At 62.5% G+C, this 27842-nt stretch overlaps 2 protein-coding genes and 1 long non-coding RNA gene across 27 annotated transcripts in view; 1 reads left to right on the top strand and 2 right to left on the bottom strand.

Moving 5' to 3' along the window:
- Positions 1–453: 453 nt before the first annotated feature.
- LOC117199685 (uncharacterized) lies at positions 454–12649 on the bottom strand. 22 transcript variants are annotated; one of them, XR_007472708.1, is made up of 6 exons: positions 11221–11378; positions 7320–10915; positions 5262–7034; positions 4721–4827; positions 3932–4633; positions 454–3300 (listed from the first exon to the last, which is right to left on the bottom strand). It is a non-coding gene; the product is annotated as an uncharacterized LOC117199685 (long non-coding RNA). The 22 variants fall into 22 exon arrangements; XR_007472696.1 differs by lacking the exon at positions 11221–11378 and adding an exon at positions 12370–12649 and having other exon boundaries at positions 3932–7034; positions 7320–10125; positions 10829–10915; XR_007472701.1 differs by lacking the exon at positions 11221–11378 and adding an exon at positions 12370–12648 and having other exon boundaries at positions 3932–7034; positions 7320–8659; positions 10829–10915.
- Positions 8891–23088, top strand: FAM83H (family with sequence similarity 83 member H). 4 transcript variants are annotated; one of them, XM_033420000.2, is made up of 5 exons: positions 8891–9418; positions 16724–17185; positions 18149–18313; positions 18399–18523; positions 18751–23088. In XM_033420000.2, the coding sequence occupies exons 1-5, from the start codon at positions 8891–8893 to the stop codon at positions 21494–21496; spliced, it is 4026 nt and encodes a 1341-aa protein (XP_033275891.1). In that variant the 3' UTR covers positions 21497–23088. The 4 variants fall into 4 exon arrangements, with proteins under 4 accessions (XP_033275891.1, XP_004265282.1, XP_033275892.1 ...); XM_004265234.4 differs by lacking the exon at positions 8891–9418 and adding an exon at positions 12784–12936; XM_033420001.2 differs by lacking the exon at positions 8891–9418 and adding an exon at positions 12792–12936 and having other exon boundaries at positions 16128–17185.
- MAPK15 (mitogen-activated protein kinase 15) overlaps positions 22575–27842 on the bottom strand; it is a 17950-nt gene continuing 12682 nt past the window's right edge. Inside the window, 11 exon segments of the mRNA XM_049700514.1 lie at positions 22575–24987; positions 25101–25237; positions 25326–25459; positions 25574–25751; positions 25876–25981; positions 26099–26236; positions 26515–26572; positions 27299–27351; positions 27353–27436; positions 27622–27652; positions 27655–27784. Of these exon segments, the coding sequence (XP_049556471.1) occupies positions 24813–24987; positions 25101–25237; positions 25326–25459; positions 25574–25751; positions 25876–25981; positions 26099–26236; positions 26515–26572; positions 27299–27351; positions 27353–27436; positions 27622–27652; positions 27655–27784 (1224 nt within the window). The 3' untranslated portion in view covers positions 22575–24812.

The following is a 27842-nucleotide window of genomic DNA, read 5'->3' as shown; positions in this document are numbered from 1 at the left end:
CACTTCCACCAGGTGACATGAGGATGGTTTGAATTGAACACTGAGACCTCTGCCTGACCACTAAATTAGCGGACAAAGAAGGGAGTCACTGCGCTGACTGGGGTAATAGGTTATGACTACGCAGGAAGGTCAGTTCACTGCCCCTCACGCGGGTAAGGAGGACTGTCTGGAACCCAAAGTATTCCCTGGGGAGCCTGTTACTCACACATCTGATAGGAGACGTCAATGCAAAACTAAAGCAACTGAAAACAAACAACAAACAAATAAGCACCGATGACCATTCAAATCCTTCAGGTAAAGAACCCAGACCAGCAGGTGTCCTAGCTGAGGGCAAAGGGCACGTGGAATGGGCAGTGGAGGGAGGGAGCCCATGGTCAGTTACGGAGATGAGAACAGCAGTGGCTGTGTCTGTTTCTTCCTTGTTTGTTCCATGTATTTGTATATATTGACTAATTTCCTTTTCCACTCTGTTTTATTCTCCTATATTTTATGTCAGGTTTGTTGGTGTTGGTAAGCTTTACAATTCTGTATTTAAGTTTCAGGAAATCCAGGTTCCAGGTGAGACGTGAATGAATTTAAGGCGCAGTTAATATCACCCAGGGATGTAGAGGCCCCCGGGACATGGTCTCACTGTCTTTCCAAAAAGTGAAAACAATCTTCATCCACACCCAGGACCGTTGCACCGTCAGGCAGAAGCACACGCTGCCGTGTGGAAGCTCCCACGCGTGGGAAGGGCGTGTGTGCGGGTCACAGCCCAGGCCGAGAGCGCCGGTCAGCGCGCCTTCCCGCTCGGCATCAAGCCCACCCTTCCATGGTCCGCTTTGTGCTGCTGGGGCCGCAGCAAACCACGCAGCTTCTGTGCCAGCAGGGGGCACGCGAGGGGACCTGCAGGCAGGAGGCAGCAGAGGGGGCTCCGCTCTCCTGTGTCCTTGCCGCTCTCGTGCTGCCCCGGCAGCAGCCACACTCGCCAGCACGGGCTGCTGGTTCCGCACCAGAAAACGTCTCCCGCCCCTTTGCCAGAGGAGAGCGGTCTTTCTGAGCCACGAGGACCTCGCCTGAAGTCCCTAGGTCCCCCTTTGCTGCACCCAGGCCAGCAGTCAGAGTCAGGGCTCACAGCAGATGGAGCGGGGAACTGCAGGTCGGCTCCAGGAAGAGGCGGACTACTTCCGAACAACGTTGGTTTCTTTGTTCTCACAGGAAATGGCTAATGTTAGCCTTGAAGCCTCCACCTGACTAGGACCCCTGGGAAGGCTCAGAGGGCACCCCTTCATCAAAACAATGAAAAAACACACCCGTGAGCTCAGTGGTGGCTCTCCTCTGGGGGCTGGGCTGGTACTGGGGAGGCCAGATTCATTGCCCTAACATCAACGCGGTGACAGGATACCCGCACAGAAGACGCTAAGCAGCAGCGCTTAACTCTCGGAGGTGAGATGGTATCGCGATAGGCAGCAGGCAGGGCGGCGGTCAGGAGGCCGTGACCCGGGGCGAGATGCAGGGCAGTCTACGGGATATTGCTCAGTTTGTGTAGTCAGAGAAACACCAGGCTCTGCCACCAGAAATCTGACATCAGCCACTAGTGTCTAGTTCCCAGACATAAGTCAAGGTCAAAGATTCACAGCTCCTAGACTGAAGAAGATGCCAGATGCCCCTGGAGAAGAACCGTGCGATGCCTCTGCAAGTGCTCTCCCAATGATGACTATTCTCCCAACCTTCCCTGGAGGGGTCAGTGGCCTCTGCCAGCGTTCACTGTGCACTGGGAGGTTGGGATTGACATATATACACTATTGATACTATGTATAAAATAAATAACTAATGGGGCTTCCCTGGTGGCGCAGTGGTTGGGAGTCCACCTGCCGATGCAGGGGACGCGGGTTCGTGCCCCGGTCCGGGAAGATCCCACATGCCGCGGAGCGGCTGGGCCCGTGAGCCATGGCCGCCGGGCCTGCGCGTCCGGAGCCTGTGCTCCGCAACGGGAGAGGCCACAGCAGTGAGAGGCCCGCGTACCGCAAAAAAAAAAAAAAAAAAAAAAAAGACAACTAATGAAAACCTGCTGTATGGCACAGCGAACTCTACTCGGTGCTCTGTGGTGACCTAAATGGGAAGGAAAGCCAAAAAAGAGGGGACGTATGTACTCGTAGAGCCGATTCACTTTGCTGTACAGTAGGAACTAACACAACGGTGTAAAGCAACTGCACGCCAATAAAAATTTAAAAAATGTCCATTAAAAGTATTAAAGAACAAATAAAAATAGTAAGGAATTCCTGGGACAACATCTAGGATAAGGCAGAACCCAAAGAGATAAGCCCAACATTCAAAGTTGCTTAATCCTAAGGGCACTTGCCAAGTATCAAGCAAAAGCTATAAATCCAAAAAAAAGAAAAAGAAACAATTGATAAGTGGGACTTCATTAAAATTAAAAATTTCGGGACTTCCCTGGTGGAGCAATGGTTAAGAATCCACCTGCCAATGCAGGGGACAAGGGTTCAAGCCCTGGTCTGGGAAGATCCCACATGCCAAGGAGCAACTAAGCCTGTGCACCACAGCTACTGAGCCTGCGCTCTAGAGCCCGCGAGCCACAACTACTGAAGCCCACGTGCTGCAACTACTGAACCCACGTGCCTAGAGCCCGTGCTCCGCAACAAGAGAAGCCACCGCAATGAGAAACCCGCACACCACAGCGAAGAGTAGCCCCCACTTGCTGCAACTAGAGAAAGCCCACGTGCAGCAACGAAGATCCAACGCAGCCAATAAATATTTTAAAAAAATTAAAAATTTCTGCTCTGCGAAAGACAGACTGGGAGAAAACATTTGCAAAAGATACAAATGATAAAGGACTGTTATTTGAAATATACAAAGAACTCTTAAAGCCCAACAGGAAGAAACCTGATTTTAAAATGGGGCCAAGCACCTGAACAGACGCCTCACCAGAGAACATATACCGACGGCACGTAAGCATATGACAGCTGCTCTGTGTCATCTGTCATCAGGGAAATGCAAATTAAAACAACAGCGAGGGGCCACTCCGCACCTACTGCAGACACTTACGACGCCAGACGCGGGCGAGGGTGCGGAGCAGCAGGAACTGCCTCCGCTGCTGGTGGGGACACAGGACGGCGCAGCCACCTTGGGAGACAGGCGGTTTCTCATAAAACTGAATATACTCTAAAGATTCGGCAGTTGTGCTCCTTGGTATTTACCGAAAGGAGTGGAAGTTTTATGTTCACATCAAATCCTGTCCGCAGACGTTTACAGCAGCTTTATTCACAGTTGGAGGCAAAACTTGGAGGCAACCAAGATGTCCTGCAGGAGGCGGACGGAGAAACAAACCGTGGTCCACCCAGACAGTGGAATGTTATTTAGCACTAAAAAGAAATGAGCTATCAAGCCACAAAAAGGCATGGAGGAACCTTAAATGCAGATTACTAAGGAAAGAAGCCAATTTGAGAAGGCCACATACTGTATGATTCCAACAACTTCACATTCTGGAAAAGGCAAAACTATGGAGACAATAAAAAGATAGGTGGCTGTGAGGGACTGAAGGGGGTAGGAGGAACAGACAGAACACGGGGCGATTTTAGGGCAGTGAAAATACTCTGTACGATACCACAGTGATGGACACGTCATTATACATTTGTGCAAATCCATAAAATGCACGACACCGAGATCCCTAATGCAGACTGTGGACTTCGGGTGATTATGGTGTGTCTGTGTAGGCTCACCACTTGTCCCCAGTGTCCCACTCTGGTGAGGGATGCTGATAATGGGGGAAGCTATGCGCGTGTGGGGACTGGGCATCTATGGGAAAGCTCTGTGCCTTCCCCTCAATTTTGCTCTAAAAAAATAAAGCCTAAATTTAAAAAAACGAACAACAACAAAAAAGATTTGAGGAAAACAGGTGTGGTGGGGCCCATCACATCTCCATTAAACTCACCTGTCTGGCCTTTGCGAGAAACAAATAACCGTGGAAGATGGTGGATGACAGGAAACTTACGCAGGCAGCAGAAGCAATCAGGGCTGCCAGGCTGGAGATGGCGTCTCCACTGCAGCAGATCCACACAGCCTCTGGCACTGTGGCGTGTAACGGCTGACTGGCCGTAGCTTTCTCCTCCTGTCCGTGCCTGCAGAGCGTCCACGCAGCAGGCCTTCCCTGTCCTGTGTCAGGACCACGGTTACTCTCTGGCCTCCTGTCACAATATAGCTCATAGGGACTGCGGTGGGCAGAATGACAGCCCCCTAACGACGTCCTTGTCCTGTCCCCGGGAGCTGGTGAATACACTGTGTTACATGGCAAAAGGCAATCAAGATTGGAGATGGAACTAAGGTTGCCAATCGGCTGACCTTAAGATAGCGAAACCCCCCGGGATTATCTGAGTAGGTGCAACGTGATCACAAGGGACCTTACAAGTGGAAGAGGGGGACAGCAGAGAAGCAGAGGGAGCTGTGACTTTGGAAGAAGATTGCTGACTTTGAAGGTGGAGGAAGAAGCCACCAGCCAAGGAATGTGGGCGCCTCTAGGCGCTTGAAGAGGATGAAGACACAGATGGTCCTCCAGAGCCTGCAGGAAGCGTGGCCGGCTTGCCGAGACCTTGATTTTAGTCCACTGAAGCCCAGGTCGGACTTCTAACCCACAGACCTGCAAGATAATAAATTTGCGCTGTTATAAGACACTAAATGTGCATTAATTGTTCTCTTAGCAGCTACAGGGAACTAATACAGGAACCTGGGTCATCCCGACAGTTCACTGATCCAGGAAGTTCCAGAGGGTGGGAGATAGAACCACGCTAATGAAGTTTTTAGGGTTCATAGATCTGGGACATGCCAGGGCACCTTAAAGGAAAAAATAAATTGCTACGCCTTGGACCTCCTTCCGCCAGGAAAGAGGCCCAGCGCTTGGCAGGCCTCTCAAAGCTCCGGAGCAAGTGCCGTATTCGGGAACAGCACCCACCCACGGCCTGGGGGACCCGGGCTAACGGCCAAGCCCAGAGGCCATGGCAGAGGCGTGAGCTGCCAGGCTGCCGGGCCAGGTGGCCAGCAGGTCTGATAAGCTGCAGGTATTTGTGGGGAGAAGGATGCTGTGTGGGACCCCCGGCCAACCCGGTGGGAGGGCCGCGGCATAGACTTCAGGCTCCAGAGCAAGGCTGCGCCTTCCCTGCTAGAACACAGTTCTAGGTCTGGAGAACAGCTCCCGGGATGCTGTCGGCCCCAGTGGAGCCTGGAAGTCCAACTGGGGCACCGGAGGACAAGCAGCCTGAATTCCCCACCCTGAGCCGGGGTCCTCGCTCCACGGACTTGAGGCGTCGGGCGCACACAGAGCGATCCTTTACGACAGAAAGGACACATCCAGCGGGAGGAAGATGTCCACACCCCTCTCTCTGCTGAGGGTCGGTGCCGCTTCCCAGGACCCCAGCCCACGCCAATGGCATTCCTGGGGGAGGTGGTGGCGGAGGGACTCGGGCTTGATTCACAGAGCTCAGTCCACACGGTGGCACTAGTCAAACTGACCACTGCCCCATCACAGCTCCTCTCTCGGGAGGTCCCAAAGGACAGCGGAGGAGGGAAATCTCCCGGGGTACCTGGTTCTCAGCTTCCCGTGGATGGGAAGGAGAGTGGCGTGCGGTGCGCAGGGCAACGGCGAAGGGCTTGGCCGGTGCATTGGGAGCCTGAAATGAACAAGCCTGGAGCAACAGCGACACGCAGGCCCAGGGAAAGGCACGCGGATGCACCAGCAGCGGGGGCCAGGTTTGCGGGCAACGAGCGTGCGGGGCTGGCTCTGCGTCTCACGGTGATGCCCCCAGAGAGGATCCACTGCAGAGGAGGCATCAGACACCCAGGTAGACATCACAACTGTCCTATGGACATTGGCCAGCCTTTCTCCTCGGCCACCCAGTGCTTAGGCAAAGGCCCACGAACAGAGTGGCCGTGGTGGCAGGGATGCTAGTGACACGTGGGCCCAACAGCACAAGGCCCTCTAATCAAGGCTGATCTAGACCAGATACCGTCCTACCAAATAACCTTCTTTATATCAACTCATACACTCTGGCTGACAGTTTGGACAGATCATCAAGAACGCGGGTGGTGACGGGAGGCTGGGGAAGATGCTCTCTGGATGGACTTCTTGGAGCAGACCCAGAGTGGGAAAGCAGCTCCTCCACATGACGCTGGCCTGTTGAAGACTCGGAACCCCTACCTTGTAAGGCTGGGTTCTGTTCTAGAAAATTCAGTGGAAGCCCACTTCCCACTACAGAAACCAAAATGGGGGAAGGGCGACAGACATCCGTCCCTCCTTTGCCTGACAATGGGAGCATGACCTAAGGGCAGACTGGACTTCTCACCAGGCGCCTGGGCCTTGAGAAAGAGACGCCAGGACATGGACAATTAGAGACAATCCTCAGCGGAGCTGCAAAGTCGAGAGCACAGCAGCGGCCGCCGCCTCTGGACATCCTAACGGGACATCTTCCGGGGCTGACCTGCCCGTGTCCTCCACTCCCTCATTCCTGCCTCTTGCCGAGCCCAGATCTCCTGCTACTGGACGTCCTTCTGATACATACGTTGGGCACATATAACTTCTATAAAATTGACAGTCAGGGCTCTGCAAACCTCCTGTGGTCCGGCTCTGTCCTCAGGACAAGGTCAGGCTCCTTACCCTGGCCCTTGGGGGGGTCGGAGGTACAAAGGTGACCGGTGGTGCTGGGAGTTTATCTGGGGGTAAGGCCAGCACCACCCTGGGAAGGATCACACTTGCACGCGACACTGGCTGCTGGTGGCCACCAGACCGAGCAGAACGGAGAGGCCGGCTCGGAGCCGGGGTGAGCGGCCAGCAAGGTGGGAGGGAGTGAAGGAAGCCGGAGCACAGAGAGCCGTCCTTGGGGGTGGGGGCTCGGGCACAGGCTCAGCAGGGAGCAGTCGCAGCAGACCAGACGCGCGAGAGGAAGGCCGTGACGGGTGTGCGCTTTGGATGTGCTGTGGAGCTCGAGGACACCCAGGGGAGGGCTGGGATGCGCCTGGATGTGGGTCTGGGCCGCAGGAGGCAAGACCTGGGTAAAGATTTTTGGGTAAAGATTCGGCTCTGGAGGCCACTGCCGAGAGGCCACAGCGGAGGCTGCGCGCTGAGAAGACAGGGCCTGGGGCGGAGGGTGGCCACCGCCGTCCCCGGGTTGCCCACGCCCCGAGGTTGGCTCCCGCCACATCATGCACAGCGGCCGGCGGGGCGGACCGGGCCATCACCTGGAGCTGGAGGCGTCGGGGAGGGGGGCTCCGCACGCACGGTCCGGGCGCCCCTTCCCGCCGGCCGGAGAGCGCCGGGGCCCGCGGGCTCTCACCTGTCGGGGCCTCGGGGCGCTCCGGGGTGCGGGCCCCGTCGCCGGCTGGCTCCTCTCTCCTGGCTTCCCGGGGGCAGGGGGGCGGTCAGCGCGGCGGAGCTGCGGACATGTACGGGCCACCGGAAGAGGGGCCGCGCCCCGGCTGTGCAGGAGCGGCCGCCTGCAGCCGCGTCGCGAAGCCACCACGACGGGGCCACGGCCTTCGCAGCAAACACGGCCTCCGCGGGGCGCCGCAGGGCGAGCGCCCGCGGGCAGGACCGCCCCGCACCTGGGGCCCGAAGCCCAGGCTCGCGAGCCCAGGTGTGGAGAGGCCTCCGGTGGGCGGACCCTCTGCCCGCCCTACCCAACCCCTAACACTGCTCCCCCCACCCCCCTGGTGCTACTCCCTTGCGGGGGCGCCCACCCTGCTCCCCAGCGGTGCTGGCTGTCGACCTCCCCGCCAAGCCTCTGGGGAAAGGGCTGAGCGGGAGGGGGTGCAGCAGGCAGGGCTGGGCCAGGCAAACCAGTAGAGCCAGTGTGACAGAGCTGGCTGGGATGGGGCCCTGGGCGTGGGTGTGAGTCAGCGGCCCCGGGCTGGGGAAATGCTGGGGAGGAGTCGGTCCCAAGCCTCCCTCCCACCTGCACTCAGGCTGCCCCTGCACCTCCTCCCCCAGTTGCGTCCCCAGGGCTCCAAAGGCTGGCCACGTGGGGTCTCCTTGGGCCCCTGCGGGCTGAGCAGCCGGACCCCCCAACCAGGGCGTCCCCAAGAGCCCTGCCCCACCTCAGGGCAGGCCGGCTCTTCCTACCACCCCATCTCAGTCCACAAAATGCCACCTGGACCTTTCAAGGTCCAGTTTCTTCCCCCGGCGCAGCCTGGCCCCCAGCAGGAGTCCACACGAGGGAGCGCCACAGACAAGCTTGGGCGCCCCAGGCTCCTCCGAGCACGCTGGCTGGGGGCTGAGGTGCTGAGCGCGGGCTGAGCCAGGGGCTCCCGTGGTAGTTGGGTTAGGATTGTCTGTGGCTGGGGAGCGTCTTGTCTGGATGGCCAGGGAGTCTGGGGAGGCGGCTCCTAGCCCTGTGGGCTGCAGCTGGAGTTTCCTGAGACCGGGGGTGGACAGGGTGGGACAGGGGTGGTGGGGCACCGGTGCCCGCCCAGGGCAAGACCAGACTCATCGCTACACACACCCGGCGGTCTGGCTGCCGGGCGTCACCTCCTCCAGTTTCTCTCAGTCTCCCTCCCAGTCTGGCCAAAGAGGCCCGTGCCCATACAATCCTGTGCTGTGTCAGCCCGTCAGTCAGCCTTCACGCCGGGTGAGCCACCACGCTGCCAAGTCCCTGTAAACTCTCTGGCGTGGCCCAGCCTGCGTGCAGAGTGGGGCTGTGAGGCCCACAGCTAGAGCCCAGGCCAGAGCCTCGGTGCTGTGGGCACCAGCCAAGGGGAAGGGCAGACACGAGGGGCTGCAGGAGCAGAGGGCCCACCGCCGTGGCCTCCCAGGGATGCCCTCTGAGCCCGCCTGATTGAGGCCGGCCAGCCGATGAGCCCGGGCCCCCGGGGAGCAGACACCTGGTAACACAGGCGCCAGGTCAGGGCCATGTCTGGCAGACGAAGTCGAGCTCGCAAACCCCGGGCCAGGAGGACGGGCAGGGCACAGAAGACCACGGGCCAGCAGGGCCCCGAGGCCGAGCCGCCGCCCCCTGCCCCTAGGGACCCTCGGGACGAGGCAGGGGTGGCCCCTGCGGGGCACGTGACCAGCAGCAAGCTGGCTGCCCGGGGACACCCCAGAGTGGCCAGACCAGAGCAGCCTCAGGTAGCCAATAAGCCGGAGAAGGCCATCGCTCTGGGGTCCGAGCCGGTGCCGGTCCCCGCTGCGGACGTGGAAGGCTGCAGGGTGGACGGCCTCACGCCGGGCTGGGGCCCCGAGCCGCTGAGGCTCCGCGAGGTCCAGCTGTGCCTGGCCCAGGAGCAGCTGCTGCTGGAGGAGCAGCGGCGGCAGGTCCAGCTGCAGATGCAGCTGTGTCAGGAGGAGCAGGCCTGGGTGCAAGTGGAGGGGCTGGAGCTGGCCATGGCCTTGGAGCAACTGCGGTGCGAGGGCCTTGAGGCGCTTCGGACCCAGGACCCGGTAAGGCCTGGAGGGGGTGTGGAGGTACGGGAGGGTCCGGACAAGCCCCGGGGGCGTGGTGACCCCGCGAGCCACCTACAGGTCCCGCAGGGCTCCAGGAGGCCGGAGCCCGATGGATGTGCGCCACGGCACACCTGTGGGCCCACTTTCATGTCTGCACAGTGAGGCTGGTGCCCACCACACAGGGCACGGCAAAGACCGCTGCACAGGAAGCCCTCTCGGGCTGGCCCAATGCTTGACAGGTAGAGGGAGCCCAAGGAGGGAGCTTGTCTAGGGAAACTGAGGCAGAGGTGTCTCTGCAGAGAACCCAGGCATCCTGGCCAGGTGGGCGGGGCGGGAGCTGCCCAGCACAGTGCTCGGAATGTGTGGGGTGAGGGCTGGGTCCAGGGCCCAGGTGGACAGTCAGCAGGTAGCAGAACTGAGGTCCGTCATCCCCCCTCCCTCCCCGACATTTTCCTGGCCCACCGGCCCAGCCTCCTGTCTACTGCAGAGCCTGTTCCTAGGGCTTGAGATGGCGGAAGCCACATGTGGCGCCTGATTCCTGGACAGGTCCTCATTCCTGGACAGCTGCCGCCTCAGATGAGGCTGGGGCTGTTTTGGGGAGCTAGGGGCTAACCTGGCTTGGCGTGGAGAGCAGTCGCCACCCTCCCTCCAGGTCTTGGGATCTGGGAGGCCTCTGGGGTCCAGGCCCACTCCAAGCAGAGGGGCTGCAGCAGAGCAACAGGGTGTGGGGCTCTCTTAGCAAGCACAGATCCCAGTACTGGGAGGACCCGGAGCCGCAGCCTGGAAGGTGCTGGCAGCTTAGCAAAGAACTCAGATGAGTGTCATGACGGAGAAGAAATGGGACTCAGAGAAGAAGAGTAACAATGGGTAGGGGTGGACATGGGAAGAGATGCCCTTCCTGGCCCATAGCAGGACCAGGAGGCCAAGGACAAGCTGTCACCTTTCAGCCTGGAAGTGGCTAAAGAGAGGATGGCCTGAGGGAGAAGCAGCAGACAAGAAAAAGCACAGGATAGCCTAGGTGGAGCAGAGGGTCAGAGTGGACCACATGCTTAGTCTGAGAATCCCCAACATGAACTCAAGCCCTGCCCTGTTTCAGAACCTATATTCAGTCCACACGGGCCTGCTTCCCATCTCCATGTGTCCTAAAGCCACGTTCCTCTGAACACTGTCCCCAGGACCCCAACCCCAGTCCCAGCCCCAGGGGTACAAGACTCAGGGTCAGGGTCTGGAATGGACATCTGAGCTCTGAGTTCTCAGTCCACCACACTCAAGCCTGACTCGGAGATCCCCTGAAGGCCATTCTCAGAGAGAAAGGTCTTCCCAGAAGTACTGTCCCTGGGTGGCTGCATAGCATGTATCACACGTCAGAGTCTGAGCAGGGTTGGAGGTCAGAGGGCTCACACTCACCAGCAGCGGCTCGGGTTGGCTCTGTGGAAGGACGTCTGCCACTTCCCTGGGGCAGCTTCGGGTCCCCCCTTCTTACTGCTCATCCTCCTGGGGGTGAGTAGGAAAGGTCAGGGAGGGTGTGGTCAGAGTGGCAGCGGCCGTAGGGGCAGCATCACACACTGGCTTGGACCTGTGTGGACGGACAGCAGGTGCCGAACTGGGGAACACAGGATCACCCCGACAGCACAGATTCCTGCCGGCTTCCTGGCCCACCCGCCTGCCGCTGGTTCTTGGGGGGGGGGTGTGTGTGCCCAGCAGCCTGAGTGGGAATGTTTGGCAAGAACATCTGGCCACAGCTTGTCCCCCTTGCCCTCATTCCCCTGGCCCCTCCACCCCGGCTCACCCATCCTCACCCCAGGGTCGATGTCGGGTACCCATCTCCCTGCTCCAAACCACTGGGCTGCCAGCTGGACCAGCTTCATCCTAAACACAAGCCTGAGCCAACCCTGCCTTGCTGAAGCCTCCCCAGCACCGCCACCAGACACTGACAAACACCCCCCCCCACCCCGCCCACACCGGGCATGCCCAACCCTCTCTCGTCTTGGCCTCAGCAGGTGGTGGTGTCAGGGCCTGGAAGCAACACCCCTCTCCCTAGTCCACTCAGCTGACCCCAGAATTCATTTCCTTGGGAGGCCAGCCCCAGGCGGTGGGTTCTGAGTAGGGATCTGAAGTGTTTGCGGGGGACGCTGGGGGGACCGAGGCACCTAGGGGCAGCTGAGGGCTTCCGTGTGTGTCTGTGCATGTGTGTGCACACACGCACACGGAAGGAGCATGTAGGGCTCAGGGTGCTTGCAGGGTCCCATGTCTGTGTGGGAGTCGGCAATGCAGGGTCCCCAGTTCGTGAGGGACTCTCAGTGCTCATGTAGTGTCCTGTATGTTGCAGGGTTCTGTGGGGGTCAGTGCATGAGGGACCCACCATGCCTGCAGAGCGTCCTGTATGTGTGTAAACTGGCGTGTGTCCCAGTATGGCAGGCGCAGGACTTGGTGTGCTTGTAGGGTCCTGTATGGAGGCAGGGTTCTATGTGCACGGGGGTGCTATGTATGTGGGCGCTCTGTACATGTGGCATCCCTTGTGTGTGCAGGTCACTGTGTGCCTGTAGAGTCCCCTGTCCACAGGTGTGTGCAGAGGACCCCATGCAGTCAGGGTCTGTTACGCGTGAGAGTGGGCATGCCAGTGGGGTCCAATTATGTGGAGGGGGCTCGGTGCCGGGATCGGTCTGGGAGGGGACTGGTGTGGGGTGGTGTCCACACGTGTGGGAATGAAGGTCCCTTGGGTGCAGTGCTTTTCCTATACGTGTGTGGGGTCGGCGTGTGTCGGGGATCTGCGGTCAGGGTCCCTGTGTGCCCGGGGGGGTCCCAGGTACTTATGGGCGTCCGAGTATGCGGGCGTCTCTGTGCGGGCGTCGGGGTGGGGGACGTCCGGGTGTGGTGCGGGGCCCCTGTGCTCACAGGTCCCCAGGCCCTGCCCTGCCCGGGGCTCGGCACCGCCCCCACTGTCTCACCTGCTCCACCTGCCTTCCGCAGCCAGTAGGCGAGGCCAGAAGCGCCGCCCCCCGCGTGGGGCTGGCCCGTTTCCTAGCGACTGAGCCGGAACTTCGAGTCACCCTGACTTCCGGGGCGAGGGTTCAGGGGTCAGGCTCAGGGACTTTAAGCCTTCGGCGAACAGATGGGCGCCTGGGGGCGCGGGGCCCTGGAAGTCGGGGCCTCAGCGGTCTCCGGGGGTAGCGGGCCAGGGTCCCGGGTTGCGCCGCCGGGGGGCACGCCCGGGTCCGGGGCGCGGGCGGGGTCCGGGGGAGCCGGGGCACGGGCGGGGGGCCCGGGGGCGGCGGCGGGCGGGCGGCTGGCGGAGGAATGCGGGCGCGCCGCGGGTGGGGCCGCTCCGCCCCCAGGTGCTGCCCGGACAGGCAGGCGGCGGGGACTGCGGGCGGGGCGGGGGCGGGAGCGTGAATCAGGCAGCGCGGCGGGCGGGCCGCGGCAGGGAGTGGCTGCCGGACCGACCGGACCGCGAGGCCTCTGGGCGGCGGTCGGCTCCTGCTGCCCTTGTCCCGAGACCCCGCGCACCTGGCCAGGTAGGGCCCCCTCCCCGGGCTTCAGTTGGGCGGGGCGCGCGGGAGGGGGAGGCCGCGGCCGGGCCGGCGGGGTGGGGCGGGGTCGGCACCACCGGCGACCCCCCGCCGCGCGGCCTCACCTGGGCGGCCCGCCGGCCCGCACCTGGGCTGGGTCCTCGCAACCCAGAGCGGGGCGGTGGGAGCGCAAGCGCGGCCGCGTGCACGGGGGTCGGGCGGGTCTGCCCGAGCTGGGGGCGAGGGGGCGCCGCGGCCGCGTGTGCCGGTGTGGACGCGGGCGCCCTCGCTCGACGCCGGCCCAGGAAGGAGGAGCCGAGCGGGAATAGGCGCCGGGCCCGGGTCGAGCCAGCCCAGGCTGGCCCGACTTGCTCCCGCCCTCGCGGCCTAGCTGGAGTCCGGAGAGGGTGCCGGGCCGGGCCTGGCCTGGACCCTTCCCTGGGGCGCCCCTTCTAGGCCGTCATGGCCTGGCCTGTGGGTGGCCCGAGTGGCCAGGGCTCGGTCCGGTTCCCTCCGTAGGGTGCAGGGAGAGCAGAAGGCCCCGATTCCCTGGCGCCCAAGTCCCTGGACTTGGGTGGGTGGATGGGACACCCGGCCCAGTCAGCCTAACTCCCTGGGGTTCAGTAACCCCATCCGGCCCTGCAGTACGCACCGGAAAACTGCAGCTCACCCACTTCCAGACCATGAGCCTCCCCTGCCGGGATCTCACCCCCATGCTCTTCCACTCAGCCTAATGCCTCTGTCTGCCTGGCGCAGGGTCCGTCCACCGCGTGCACTCGCCCCAGATCCTTCCCTCCGGATAAAACCCCAGGCCTGCCCTGTGGGAAAGACTTACGGTGGAGGCCCCTGGTATGGGAGCCCACTAGAGCCCTGAGGGCCGTGCCTGGAGGCTTTGTTGCTGTGTCAGAGGTCAGAGGTCAGCTGCCAAAGAGCGTGATTCCTTCTGAGTCATCGGCCTGGGTGGGATAAGCGCCCCTCCCTCCCTTAGGGCCGGCATTTGGTAGGCAAATGTGAGAGGAGGCACGCTGCTGGCTTCTCCACAGCTGGCTGGGAGTGGCCACTGCCCAGTCCACAGTTCAGGGGTGTGCAGACCCATGAAAGGAAACAGGCAAAGGAATAAGGTCTTCGGGACCGTGGGTATAGCCGTGTGGGCCAGGGTAGGGCCACCTGGCGGGCTCACTGGACGGGTGAGACCAGTCCTTCCTGACCAGTCCTGTCGGATGAGAAGTTTCCTTGCCCACCTGGGATCCCCTGTGCCCCAACTGCATGCAGCCTGGACAGTTCGTGTTGATTCCCTTCCCCAGTGACGTAGGAGGGGATGACCTCACTTCTAGCAGGTCTCCCCGGCTTGGAAAGCGGCACCTTCAAAGGCTGTCAGCGGGATAGCGCCCCCCACCCCAGTCACATACAGTTCGAGATCACACACACACCCTGCTTCCAGATACGGGGGTCCCCCGCAGTGTGAGGGGGGGTGGGAGGAATTGGGAAATTGGGATTGACATATAGACACTACTGATGCTACGTATAAAATAGACAACTGATGGGAACATATCGATAGCACAGGGAGCTCTACCTAACGCACTGTAGTGTCCTAACGCTACCTAACGCACTGTAGTGTAGTGGAAGGGATATATTTATACGTGTGGCTGATTCATTTTGCTGTGCAGTAGAAGCTAACACAATATAGTAAAGCAACTATACTCCAATAAAAATTAAATTAAAAAAAAGAGATACAGTGTGACCCCCCCCACACACACACACACAAAAAAACGGTGTCATCAGGTACAGGGTGAAAACCTAGTACAGGCAGGCCCACACCTCGTACCCGCGTGTGCTCAGCCTCGGTCTGGTCCTGGTACAACGAGGCCGTATGTAACTGGATACAGTCAGGGGACGGTGCCCCCTCTAAGGCATGGCAGAGTAGCTTTTCCTCAGACAATCAGACAAGTAGCATCTCCGCCAGGTGTGACTGAATGACACGCGGGTATGCCCCATCCCCACCTCCATGTCACATTCAGTAGCCTGTCACCTCCCAGGGAAGGTAGGCAGGAGAGGTTCCCCAGGTCATCCTGACCCCCTAACTTTCTCAGGCAACAGTCTCCAGCGGGCATGGATCCCATCCAGTCAGCAGCGTCCAGCTGCACCTGCAGGGGGTGGGGGTGGGGGGGCAGTCTGGCAGAACCACCTCCCCAGCCAGGACCGATGTTCAGGAAGCCACAGGCTAGGCAGGATTGGCTTCCAGCGGACCCTCCTTCCAGGCTAGGGGATGAGCATCCAGGCAGTTCAGGGGTCCTGGGGCGATGGGCCCTGGGAGCCAAATAAAGCCCCCACCTGGCCTTCCAGGACCAATGACCGCTTTTACCCAGGCCAGGCCCCCATGCAGCCCTTTGGAGGCAGGTGGGCTGGAGTGGAGCCCGTGGGCGTGGTTGATGTGAAGTTGGGGTGAGCAGTGAAGGTGGAGAGGCACCACCTTTAGAGCGCAGGACGAGCCCAGTGGCCACCGCAAAGGGCTCTGACTTCCTCCGGAGTGCGGCAGGGAGCCAGGCAGTGACCAGAAACTTGGAAAGGTTGCTGCTGCCACACAGGGCCGGGCTTGGCAGGGACAGGCCTCTAAGCTCCTGCCAGGATTACAGGCCTCGGGGAGGGCTGGTGCCCGGGGTGTGGCCCAGGCAGGTGTCTGAGATGGGATGGTGGACAGGGGTCGGGGTTCGGAGGGCTGAGAGGTCAGCGAGTGGATTGTGTGCTCAGAGTGTGTGACCCTGTAGGGCAGGTGCAGGAGCGGCCAGGGTCTGTGGATGGGGCTTAATGCTGCATCCCAGGACAAGCTCTGTGTCCTGGGCCAGGTGTGCTATCAGCTCAGCCCTGACAGCTGCATTTAAAAAAAAAATGTTTTAATACAATTTTTAGAGGTTACACTCCATTTACAGTTACTACAAACTATTGGCTCTATTCCCCCTGTTGTACAAGGCATCCTTGGGCCCATCTTACACCCGATACTTTGTACCTCCCCCTCCCCCATATCTGAGTCTGCTTCTTTATTACATTCACTAGATTGTTGTGTTTCTTTTAGGTTCTACATACAAGTGATATCATACAGTATTTGTTTTTCTGTGATGTTTCACTTAGCATAATACCCTTCAAGTTCATCCACGTTGCTGCAAATGACAAAATTTCCTTCTTCTTTATGGCTGAGACAGGTGCATTTTACAGTGGAGGTAACAGGCCAGAGGCACAGGGAGCAGCCCAGGTTCCCCCGGCACTGGGGGCAGAGACACAGGCAGCGGCCCAGCTTGTCCAGCATGCACAGTGCCAGGGGCCACGAAAATGCATTCATGTCATAAAATCAGAAGAAAAAAGTAAATATAACAGTAAAGGCTGGATTATATTTTCTTTCTTCCAACTATCATATCATTAGTGTTTTCTTGTTTTTAATGGAGGAAGGGGTCCACAAGGCCATAAAGTAACCTGAGTGGGTTTTGTGTGGAGCCAGAGGCCCTGGCAGGAAGCTGGGGCACCAGATGCTCCCTGGCTCCTGGTGAAAGCAGGGGCCTGGCCGGTACGGCCAGAGCGGCGAGAGACAGCTGGGGTGCCTGTGTCGGGGCGTTCTTCTGATGTTCCCCCAGCTAGGGGGCATGCTAGGTTCTGGGGCTGCCCTGGAAGACCTCCAGGCATGGGCTGAACTCCACAGCCCACGCAAGGTCACTGACAGCCCCTTCTATGATGTGTGTCCGCATGTGTGTGGGGGGGCCCAGAGCCCCTGCCTCTGTAACGTGTCTTCCTGCCCTTCCCCCAGGTCCCTGGCCCCGCCATGGCCCGTCGCTCCCAGAGCTCCTCGCAGGGGGATAACCCACTGGCACCCGGGTACCTGCCACCCCACTACAAAGAATATTACCGCCTGGCAGTGGATGCACTGGCTGAGGGCGGGCCGGAGGCCTATAGCAGCTTCCTAGCGTCCGAGGGGGCACCTGCCTTCCTGTGCCCTGAGGAGCTGGAGCACGTGAGCCGCCACCTGCGGGCCCCACAGCACGTTGCCCTCGAGCCCCCCGAAAGCAGCCCTCTCAACATGGACTTCGATGGCTCCTCGGGCACCTACTGGCCTGTGAACTCAGACCAGGCAGTGCCTGAACTTGACCTGGGCTGGCCCCTGACCTTCGGCTTCCAGGGCACTGAGGTTACCACACTGGTGCAGCCGCCGCCACCTGACAGCCCCTGCATCAAGGATGAGGCTCGAAGGATGATCCGCTCTGCCCAGCAGGTGTGCTGTCACAGGCTCAGCAGGCAGTGGGGAAGGGCAGCCTGAGCTGGACCGTGAAGCATGAATAGGAGTGTGAGGGTGAAGGAGAAATACCAGCATGCCCAGCTTAGGGGGCAAGGGCAGGGCCAGGGCTGGCTGGCTAGGCGTCTCCAGGCTTCGAGCTGTGATGAGGATTCCCTGGCAGACTTTTTCCCGGGTCAGCAGGGGTTTGGTTATTTCAAGCTGCAGACTGCACAGGTTTGCTTGCCCAGGGTCATGGCCAGTGCCCAGAAACTCAGGGGCTCTGGGATGGTTGGGGTCCCTCCTTGCCTGGCTTTACTGTTGAGAGAATTCTCTCTAGTCCTGCCCTTGACCTAGCTGACAGCTTCTTACCCCTGTGCCTTCAGCACCCCAAACAGTTGGCAAATAGCAAAGGGAGGCTGTTAAACCATGGACCCTAAGGCAGCAGGTTCAGACACTAAGAACCCCTGCCTCTGCCTCTGCCCCCCGCCCCCCCCCCCCCCCCCCCCCGCCGTGGCAACCCTCTCCCAGGGGCAGAAATGGAGCCTCGGGCTCAGCCCTGATACCTGCCCTGGGGTCCTGGGAGCTCAGCCGTCTGTAAGGCAGGGGTGTTTGGGGGGCTTCATCTGCCTTGCCCCCTGTGCCATCAGGGCTCTGCCCTGGGCTGAACACCCGCCCCTAGCTGGAGGACAGCCCGCCCCCAGTAGGCTGCAGGCCCTGTGCCTGCCTCAGGCTCCATCATAGGCCACCTAGCAGACCAGCAGCCCATATCCCCTCTGACAGCCCCCTCCCTTCTGACCCCCATTCCATGACAGGGCCCCACTCTCCCCTGGGATGAGCTAGTGGCCATTGTTGGCATCCAGAGACAACCTGCCCTGGGGGCGGGGGCGTGGAGGTATGGCTAGAGAATGGTGGGGACCGTGGAGGGGTCTGTCCTCCGTCCCTGATTCGACCCCCCCGCAGGTGGTGGCCGTGGTGATGGACATGTTCACCGACGTGGACCTTCTCAGTGAAGTGCTGGAGGCCGCTGCGCGCCGCGTGCCGGTCTACATCCTCCTAGATGAGGTAAACGCGCAGCACTTCCTGGACATGGCTGACAAGTGCCACATCAACCTGCACCACGTGGACGTGAGTGACCGGAGGGGGGGAGGGGATGGCTGGGAGGGAAGGGGTAAGATCCCTCTTCAGAGACATGACGCCTCTCCTGCCCCAGTTCCTACGCGTGCGCACTGTGGCAGGCCCCACCTACTACTGCCGTACCGGGAAGTCCTTCAAGGGCCACGTGAAGGAGAAGTTCCTCCTAGTGGATTGTGCCGTGGTGATGAGCGGGAGCTACAGGTGCGCGCAGCCCCGTTGCCCCCCCCCCCAGCCCCAGCCCCTCCCCATTAAAGGGCCTCCTCTCCAGAAGCCCTCCTCCTGGAGCCCCTGACACAGCTCCAGCCGGTCCTGCCCCAGCCTGGCCTGGGTCATTACTCGGCCCCGCCCCTTCCCTCTAACCCTGGCCCCGCCCTTTCCCCCCGACTGGTCTCGCCCCCTCCCTCTGACTGGCCCCACCCTACTCCCAGCTTTATGTGGTCCTTCGAGAAGATCCACCGGAGTCTGGCACACGTGTTCCAGGGCGAGCTGGTCTCCAGCTTCGATGAGGAATTCCGCATCCTCTTCGCACAGTCCGAGCCGCTGGTACCCTCCGCCGGGGCGCTAGCTCGCATGGACGCCTACGCCCTGGCTCCATACGCGGGGGCTGGGCCCCTCATTGGTGGCCAGGTGACCGGGGCGTTGACCCCTTTCTCCTTACCCAAACGAGCCCACCTCCTGTTCCCACCGCCTCGGGAAGAAGGCCTGGGCTTCCCCTCATTCCTTGACCCTGACCGCCACTTCCTGTCGGCCCTCCGTCGAGAGGAGTCACCGCGGATGCCGGGGGGCGCCCTGGAGCCGCACACGGGGCTGTGGCCACTGTCGCGGCATCTGGACACCGAGGCCGGACCAGGCGGGGAGCTCTTGGGCCCGCGGGGCTTCTTTCAGGCACGGCACCAAGAGATGGACGCCTTCAAAAGGCACAGCTACGCGGCCGCCGACGGCACGGGAGCCGTGGAGAATTTCGCTGCCGCGCGACAGGTGTCACGGCAGACATTCCTCGGCTACGGTGATGACTTACGCTTCCAGACCAGCCACTTCCACCGCGACCAGCTCTACCAGCAGCACTACCAGTGGGATCCGCAGCTTGCGCCAGCGCGCCCACAAGGCCCGTTCGAGAAGCTGCGCGCTGGCCGCCCTGGCTTCGCGGACCATGACGACTTCACGCTGGGCGCCGGGCAGCGCTTTCCGGAGCTCGGCCCGGACGGACACCAGCGGCTGGACTACGTGCCATCCAGTGCCTCACGGGAGGTGCGCCATGGCTCTGACCCTGCCTTCGGGCCCAGGCTCCGCGGTCTGGAACCGGCCGGGGCCCCATCTCCCAACCTGGGACAGCGCTTCCCTTGCCAAGCGGTGACGAGGCTAGGCCCAGAGACTGTGCCCAAGCCAGAGCCAGAGCGCAGAGGCCGGCCCGAGGGGCGGGCGGGACTGCGGCACTGGCGCCTCGCCTCCTACCTGAGCGGCTGTCACGGTGAGGATGCTGGCGACGAGGGCCTGCCCGCACCCATGGAGGCCGAGGCCTATGAAGACGACGTGTTGGTTTCTGGGGGCCGGGTGGCCGCCGGGGACCTGCTGACCTCGAGCTTCCGTGTGCCCACGTCCTTCCCGGGCTCCGGCAGCGGTGGTGGCGACAGCTCCGAGCCCGAGGGCCTGGAGGCCGGCCTGGCCAAGCAGGACACTTTCCGCTTGCGCCCGAACCCGCTGATCCAGCGCAGCTCGCGGCTGCGCTCCTCGCTCATCTTCAGCGCGTCACAGGCGGAGGGCACAGGCGGAGCTGCTGCGGCCACCGCGGAGAAGGAGCAGGTGGTGAGCGAGATGCCGGCGTCCGGTGGCAAGGCCATGCGCTCTGCTGTCTCCACCAAGGTGGCCGAGCTCCTGGAGAAATACAAGGGCCCGACTCGAGACGCCGGCGGCATGGGGGCAGCAGTCACGGTCGCCAGCCACAGCAAGGCTATCCTGTCCCAGGCGTGGCGGGAGGAGGTGTCGGCACCTGGGGGCGGTGGGAGCGAGCACCGCAGCCTCGAAAGCTGCCTGCTAGACCTGCGCGACTCCTTCACGCAGCAGCTGCACCAGGAGGCCAAGCGGCAGCCGGGAGCCGCCGCTCTCACCGCCACGCAGCTGCTGGACACACTGGGCGGGAGCAGCGGCGGCACTGACCGGCTGCCTTCCTGCTTCCTCTCCACCCAGGGCCGCTCCACCTCCCCGCAAGGGCGGGACAGCCCCCCACCAGAGGGGCCTGGGGCGCACCAGCCGCCCCACTCTGAGCCAAAAGGGATCCCCACCTCAGCTTACCCCGAGCAGAAGGGAAGTCCCACTGCAGGGTTTCCCAGCTGCAGAGACAGGCCCACCACGGGATTTACCGAGCAGAAGGGGAGTCCCGCTTCTGCCTACCCTGAGCACAAGGGAAGCCCGGTGCCCCCAGTGCCCCCTGTGCCGGAGCACAGGGGCAGCCTCCCCCTCCCCTTCTCCGGGGAGTCTCCAAAGACTGGGCCCACAGAGGAGGCGCCTGGTGGCCCCATGGAGATCCTGCGCAGGGGATCTGCGCGGCTGCGGCAGCTGCTGAACCCCAAGGGTGAGCGGCGCGTGGAGGATGAGGGTAGCTTCCCGGTGCCACAGGAGAATGGGCAACCTGAGAGCCCCCGGCGGCCATCGCCAAGCCGGGCTGACAGCACCGAGGCTGCCACAGGAGATGAGCGGGGCCCGCGGGGGTGCGTGGCCTCGGCCACGGCCAATGCCTTGTACAGTAGCAACCTGCGGGATGATACGAAAGCCATCCTGGAGCAGATCAGCGCCCACGGCCAGAAGCACCGCGGAGGCCCCGCGCCAACCCCGGCCCAGAGCAGCCCTGAGCTGGGCCACCCTCCAGCTGCCGGCGGCCGGGCCCCTGACATGTCCGACAAGGACAGATGTTCTGCCATCTTCCTCGCAGACAGCCTGGGGACCCAAGGCCGGCTGAACCGCACGCTGCCAGCCAGCGCAGCGGAGCGCGACCGACTGCTGCACCGCATGGAGAGCATGCGCAAAGAGAAGCGCGTCTACAGCCGCTTCGAGGTCTTCTGCAAAAAGGAGGAGCCCGGGGGCCCGGGGGCCGGGGAGGGCCCGGCGGAGGACACCAGGGACAGCAAGGTGGGCAAGTTCATGCCCAAGCTCCTGGGTACGTTCAAAAGCAAGAAGTGAGTCTCCTGGCCCACCAGCCCAGGTCGGGGTGCCGGCATCACGGTCAGGCAGAACACCTGGTCCTCAGCCAAAGCCTTCGGAACCGGGCTGAGCACAGCCAGAGCTTGGCTCCGCTTGAGGCGCACCCGGTGGTCCTCCCTGCCTCTTGCCCCTTGGCCTCTCCTCCCTGGGGGCTCCAGCCCCTAGCTGCCCCCCGCCCTACTTCCCCAGTTCCCGCTCTTCTCACACCTCAGTCTCTGGACCCTCAGCGCCACCTGACCTGCGTCTGACTGCACCATTTCTTTGGGCTTCAGGTCCCCTTTGGATCACCTCAGGGACCCATCTCTCTGTGCCTCAGTCCCCCATCTTTCAGGGGGCCCGCCTCTGTGCCTCAGTCCCCCATTCTCTGGGGTCCTTGTGTCTCAGGGTGTCTGTGTCTCAGGGGTCCCCTCTGCTCGTGGCCTTCTGGCTGTGCTGCGGCCTCTCCTCTGTGCCTGGCAGCCCCGTCCTCTCTCAAGGCCTCCCCCCTTCTCAGGACCTGTCCTCCCCACCTGTATCCGTGGTCGCCGGGTTCACTTCCTGCCCTGCCCCTTTCCACCCTCCTGGCAGCTCTCCTGGCGGCCCATCCCTTCAGCGTGGGGAGGTGGCCCCCGAGGGGCTGCCCTGTGCAGGACTGTGGGTGCTGCCCTCACAAAGGTCCCTGGCAGACACATGTTCACAGGTGCCATCCCCAGCCATGCCGCAGAAAGGGGCTGGATGCGGAGCTCTTGTTCCATGAGGGCAGAGGACAAGGTGCAGTGGCACCTGAGCCCCAGCCCACTGCTCTGAGGGGTCTCCATGCCCCGTGAGGTGGGAGTGGTCCTTGCCCTGCAGGTGCCCAGCAGACCCCAACTCCACCCTGTTCTGCATTCCTTCCACCTTTGTCACCAAGCCCCCCAAAATCTGTCCAAGGCTCCCCCCTTAGCTTTCTTGTATCTCTTCTTTTACCTCCGGACAGTAGATCTGGAGTGGCACATTTGGGCACCAGATGCTTAAAATCCCCCCACAGTAGGTGCTAGTACTGGTAAATTAGTGTTTGCGCTATTTCTTTTTAAATAGGTTGTTTTTCTTTTTCTTTTTTTTCTTTTTTTTTCCCAAGTATAAGGAACCCCAATTGCTCTGGCTGGGAAAGGATGTAAGGAACCAGACTGCTGAGTGAGGCAGCACTTCTGACCGAGTAGCTGGTAAACGGAGGGGAGGTGGGGTAGGGGGACACCTGCTCCCTGGCGGCTCGCAGTCTGTTTACCAAAGCCACCACCCAGGTAGGGGTAACAGCAGAGACTTTGGTTCGAATGGGAAAGGTCACTGGGGAACCGGACAAGCTGGGGCATTTCTGGGCCTTCACGTGCTTGTTGAGGAGTTTGGTTTCACCTGGCCTGGTGCACAGCTGTTCTTAGCAGACCTGGCCGGGCCTATCGCTGAGGGAGGCCCTCGCAGGAAAGGGAGGTTCTGCCCAGGGAGAGGCCAGAGGCCCTCAGCACCTGCCACCTGCGTCCTCCACGTCATGCTCAATAAGACATCTCCTCAAATGTGATGCTGCGCATTTTGGTGTTAATAAAACAAGGCACAAAATATTCCAGCATGTTCCCAAATGTGTGTGTGTGTGTGTGTGTGTATAATTATATGTGTACAATCACCCAGCTTTGTGTTGCAACCTTTAGCCTTATGACCGTCTCCGATTCCCTCTGGATGCGACCACCCATCCCTGTTGCGTGTACTAAAGGCCCCTCCCCCTCTCTACTGCCATACCGCTACCCGCACCTTCTAACCAACACAGCCCCCTTCCACCTCTCGGCCCCTTCCTGTGCAGGCCTCCCTTCACTGCCACACTTAGCTGCCTGCTGCCCATCCTCGCCGCCGCCTGGCCCTCTGTGTCGGCACAGCCCCTGGTTGCCTAGCCCAGCAGACACTTCCCAGCCTCGTCTCGAAGCTCCCATCGGCCTGGGGCTTCCCCTGGCCTGGGTGCCAGTTGTTTGGGCCTCCCTGGCCCTCCAGTCCCAGCAGCACTGCCTCTGCACTCAGGGCTGGACTTCTCGGGCGCCCTGCCCCTTTGTGGGCAGTGGCACTCACCCTAGTCTCATTTGTCCCCCTGTTTATCACTTGGGGCTATGCCTCAGGCTCTAGAAGTGCAAACAGCTGCCCCTCGGGCAGTCCCCATCTCGTGAATAGCTCACCTCCAAGCCAGAACTGTGGTGGCCCCACGCTTGGCCTTCCCCCAAGCCCTGTTCTCTCTGCCTTTGAATCTCTCTTGTAGCTGCCAGGTCTGGGTCCACCCTCTGTGCAGCTCTCCTTGCCCAAGCCTCGCCCTTCCCCCGCAGCAGCCCGTGTCTTTTACAGTAGGGCAGAGCTTCCTGCTCCTGGCAGCACCGCACAGGCCGAAACCCTTAGGCTGTGAGCTCCTCCGGCCAGGCAGCCGGGAAGTGGCCTCCCTGTGTTCTGACCGCTGCCCAGGGTCAGACGCGGTGTGAGGCGTGCCTGGGACCAGGAGACACCTCAGCGCCCGCTGGGCCCCTCCCACCTCCTTGGCCCCCACACCACCTGGGCTCACACCAGGCCCTTTGCCTGGTGATGACCAGAGGAGGGAGCCTTGAGCCCCACAAGACATTTCCAGCTGTTCTCCCCCTCCCCCAACCAAAGCCTGGCGACAAACTGGGTGTCAGTCACTGTGTTGGTGGGGCATGGGCTGGGGTGACTGACAATGGCTACAGTCAGGGGCGCTGCCCCATCTTGTCCCTTTTCCCGCTCTGGCTCAAGGCCACAAATGTGGTCACATGGTAGCTTGCACCCAGGCAACAGATGCACTACACAAGACCCTCTCCTGCCAGGACCACCCTGGGGACAGCCTGCAGCAGCCCCAGCTGGGATCTGATGTGCTCAAGCGCCAGGCAGGCCTGCTGTGGACAAAGGTGACCAGACAGGAGCCCAGGGTGACAGCATATGGTGCCCACGAGGCTTCTCAAGGGCTGTGTCCTCGAAAAGGGGTGGGCTGCAGGAAGCCGAGGAGGAAGGTTGGGTCGGCAGGCTGGGACACACAGACCACACTTTACTGGAGAAGGTGATTGAGGCTGGAGTGTGAACCTCATCTACTCCCCCAGAGAGGCCTGGACAAGCTGCAGAACTCAAATGTGCCCAGGAGAGGGCGGGTTGGGGAAAAGGTGGGTGGAGAGCGCTGGGGTCTGGGGCGGGGTGGGGGGGGGGGCGAGCGGGGGGGAGGCCTGGAGGAGGGGCAATCCAGGGACTAGGGGAGGGGCGCGGGGCTGGGTGCCGGGGATGGCCGGTTGAAGACCCATAGGGCGGCTCAGGCGCGGGGTCCGGGGAGCAGGGGCAGGCAGCCCGGCGCCGAGTGGCAGACGGTCCCGTAGGCTTGGGAGCAGCCCCCGAGCACGGCCCGCGCGGCCCCCTGGGCCTCCTGCGAGGCCGAGGCGCTGAACATCCTCCGGCCGGGCCGGCCTCCGGGGAGGCCGGGGAGGAACCTGCAAGCAGACGAGGACCGTCGTAGAAGGCGTGGAGGGAGCGACCTGAGGCGAGGGAAGCGGACGGGGGACGGGGAAGGAAGGTGGAAGGGAGGGGAGGGCGGGAGGGGCGCGGGCTCACCGGTCACGCGCCGGCCGCGTTGCCACCACAGCCCCGGTTCCGGTCACTCCGGATCAAGGCCTGGACGGCCACCTGGGCGGCGGCCTGCGAGGTCAAGGAGGGCGCCGCCCCCCTCCCGCTGGGCTTCACCTAGGAAGGGGTGTGTCGCAGGATCACTGGCACCGTCGCGAAGGATCTGCGGGAGGGGTCCTCCCGTGCCCCCCTTCCCACGACCTACCCAGCAGGATGCCGAGGGGAGCCCTGCCGTCGCCCAGCGGGGCCCTTTCCCTCTCCCAAGACCTCCTGGGGGCGGAGGCTGGTGCAGGGGGGCCGAGCTCTGCCTGGGAGGGTCCTTGGCTCCGCCGGGGACATCTGTGGGGTCGGAAGCTCAAGTCCCGAGTCAGGGGTCCCGCGCTGCTGGCGGTTGGTGGCCCCACACAGCAGGGACCCCAGCAGCTCTGCGCGGGCGGCCGCCAGACCACACACCGTGCGCGGGGCCGTGACCGGGGTTACTTCGAGGCCGGCGTCCGGGCTTCCGTGCAGGCGAGCCCGAGGGCAGCTTGGCCGCGGCTCTGGGTTTGAGTGGGGGCGCCGGGGGCGTGGGGACGCCGCCCAGGCCCGTCTCCCTCGGGACGCGGCCGTTACCCCTGCGCTCCAGGATCATCTGCGAGAGGCGAGGGGCGCTCGGAGGTGCGCGGGATGGGCGTCAGGGGGTTGGGGGTCGCTGGGGCGGGGGAGGCCTCGAGGGTGCGTGCACGGGGGATGATGGGGGTCGCGGGCCGGAGCACCTGATAGAGGCGGCTGCGATATTCGGTGGCCGAGAGCTGGGCTCCTTCGTGCACCGGGAGCCGCACGTCCGCCTCCAGGGTGCACTCCCGGGCCGGGCAGTGGAACCTGCGGGGCGCCGGCGAGGCGGGTGCTGGAGAGGCGAGACCTGGGCTGCCGGCGGGCGAGCCCCTGCGACCTCTCCGACCCACAGCAACCGCTGCCCGGCCGCCGGGCCTCCCCTACCTCTGCACGTAGGGGTGCTGCAGGGCCTGGGCCGCGCTGAGCCGCTTGTCGGGGGCAAACACCAGGGGTCACTCGCGGTGGTCCAGGACCTCTGGGCGGGTGTCGGGCGGCAGGAGGGCGTCCAGTGTCGGGCCCGGCCTGTGGGCAGCCGGCCTATCAGCCGCTCCAGGGTCCGCCCCCCCTTCCTGCTCCCTGCTCCCTCCCTAGCACCACCCTCGGGCAGCGCGCAGGCGCGTCAGAGCCCTGCTTCCCTTCAGGTCGCCTCTCCAAGGCGTGGTGCAGCTCCTGCCGCCGGCCAGGGCGAGCTGCGCCCACACTGGGGCTTCCTCGTTTTTAGCCTGGGCAACAGTTTCTGGGCTGGGCACCCTGAAGGTGCGGTAAGGGCGCTGGGCTGGCTCCGAAGCCCCCGCACTCACCGGGACCCCAGGCGCTGCACAACCGAGGCGCCGGAGCCAGCGCCGAGAGCCAGGAGGTCTGGGAGCGGGCGCCGAAGGCGCTGTAATCAGGAGTCCCGAAGGTGGTCGGGCGGGCAGCTCAGGGGGGTCGCCGGCCACCCCTTCTGACCCGTTGAGCGACCTCATCTCTGCAGGGCCTTGGCTCTCTGGCAGGGCTCAAACCCCGAATACCGGGTCGGGCGCCGCCACTCGTGCATAAGCACACCCACACGTGCGCCAGTCCTTGCACAGTCCTGCACCCTCCGTAGGCTGCACGCTCACACGTGCACACGCGTCCCCCATACCCTGTGCTCCCACCTCCACAGGGGAGCCCCTTGCCTTCTCCACCAGAGCAGAAACCCGGGGAGAGGACAGGGCTCCTCCAACGCTGTCCTTCGTCCCTCTCCCCCAGGGAGAAGGAAGGACCCCTGCTTCACCCCTCCGCAGAGCTAGTGCCCTTGTCCTGACCCAGATGGACCCTTCATGAGCACTCTTTGACCCTCGTGGACCCTGTGGACTCTGTCCAGTTGCTCCCCGAAACCCCCAGCAGCTCCTCTCTGGGTCCACCCTCGGCAAGGCCTGCCCTTTCCACTCTTCCCAAGGCTTCCGGACCCTCCCCGTCCCTCCACCTTCACGTCCCCACCCCCATCCCCTCCCGGGCTGTCCTCCGTTCTCAGTCCTGGTCCGGCAGGTGCTGCCCCTCCCACAGCTGTGTGCTCTGACCCTCAGTGTCCCTGGTGCCCAGTGTGCCCGCACACACACTCGCCGTCCTCGGAGGGTGATAGGATGCCCTCCAGGATCAGCCCCAGCTGGTGAGCGTGGACGTGCCGGGGACAGGGGCCGCCCCGCTAGCATCTCCCCCAGGATGCGGCCCAGCCTCCACATGTCCACCCCGGGGGTGTACCTGGGGCAGGGAGGGCTGGTGTTGTTGGGGGAGCCCCAGAGGCGGAGGTGGGGGTGGGAGGAGGTACTTCTGGGGGGTCTCGGACACTGGGGGCATAAGAAGGCCCAAGTGCCCTGGCGGGGCAGGAGAGCACAGGGGGACCTGTAGGGGGAGGTGGCGGCAGGATGGGGGTAGGTCACCGTTACCAGCTCGAGGACAGGAACACCTCCGGAGCCCGTACCATCGCGTGGCCATGTGCTCCGTCAGGGCATGGCCCTCGGGCCCCTCAGGGAGGCCGCTGAGGGAGTGGGCGAGGCCAAAGTCGCAGAGCTTCACCAAACAGCTGGCGTCCAGGAGAACGTTGGATGGCTCGGGAAAAGAGGTGGGCTGAGGGCTAACATGGGTGGCGGCTTGAGGACCCTGGGGT

This window comes from Orcinus orca, chromosome 17, assembly GCF_937001465.1.
Source record: "Orcinus orca chromosome 17, mOrcOrc1.1, whole genome shotgun sequence".
Taxonomy (NCBI): domain Eukaryota; kingdom Metazoa; phylum Chordata; class Mammalia; order Artiodactyla; family Delphinidae; genus Orcinus; species Orcinus orca.
The sequence above is the reverse complement of the archived record's forward strand: the minus strand, read 5'-3'. Positions and strand labels throughout refer to the sequence as shown.

Coding starts and splice junctions, on each gene's coding strand:
- FAM83H (XM_033420000.2), top strand. CDS start 8,891: ATGTCTGGCAGACGAAGTCGAGCTCGCAAACCCCGGGCCAGGAGGACG. Junction 18,314..18,398: donor TCAACCTGCACCACGTGGAC/GTGAGTGACCGG, acceptor CTCCTGCCCCAG/TTCCTACGCGTGCGCACTGT. Junction 18,524..18,750: donor GTGATGAGCGGGAGCTACAG/GTGCGCGCAGCC, acceptor CCCTACTCCCAG/CTTTATGTGGTCCTTCGAGA.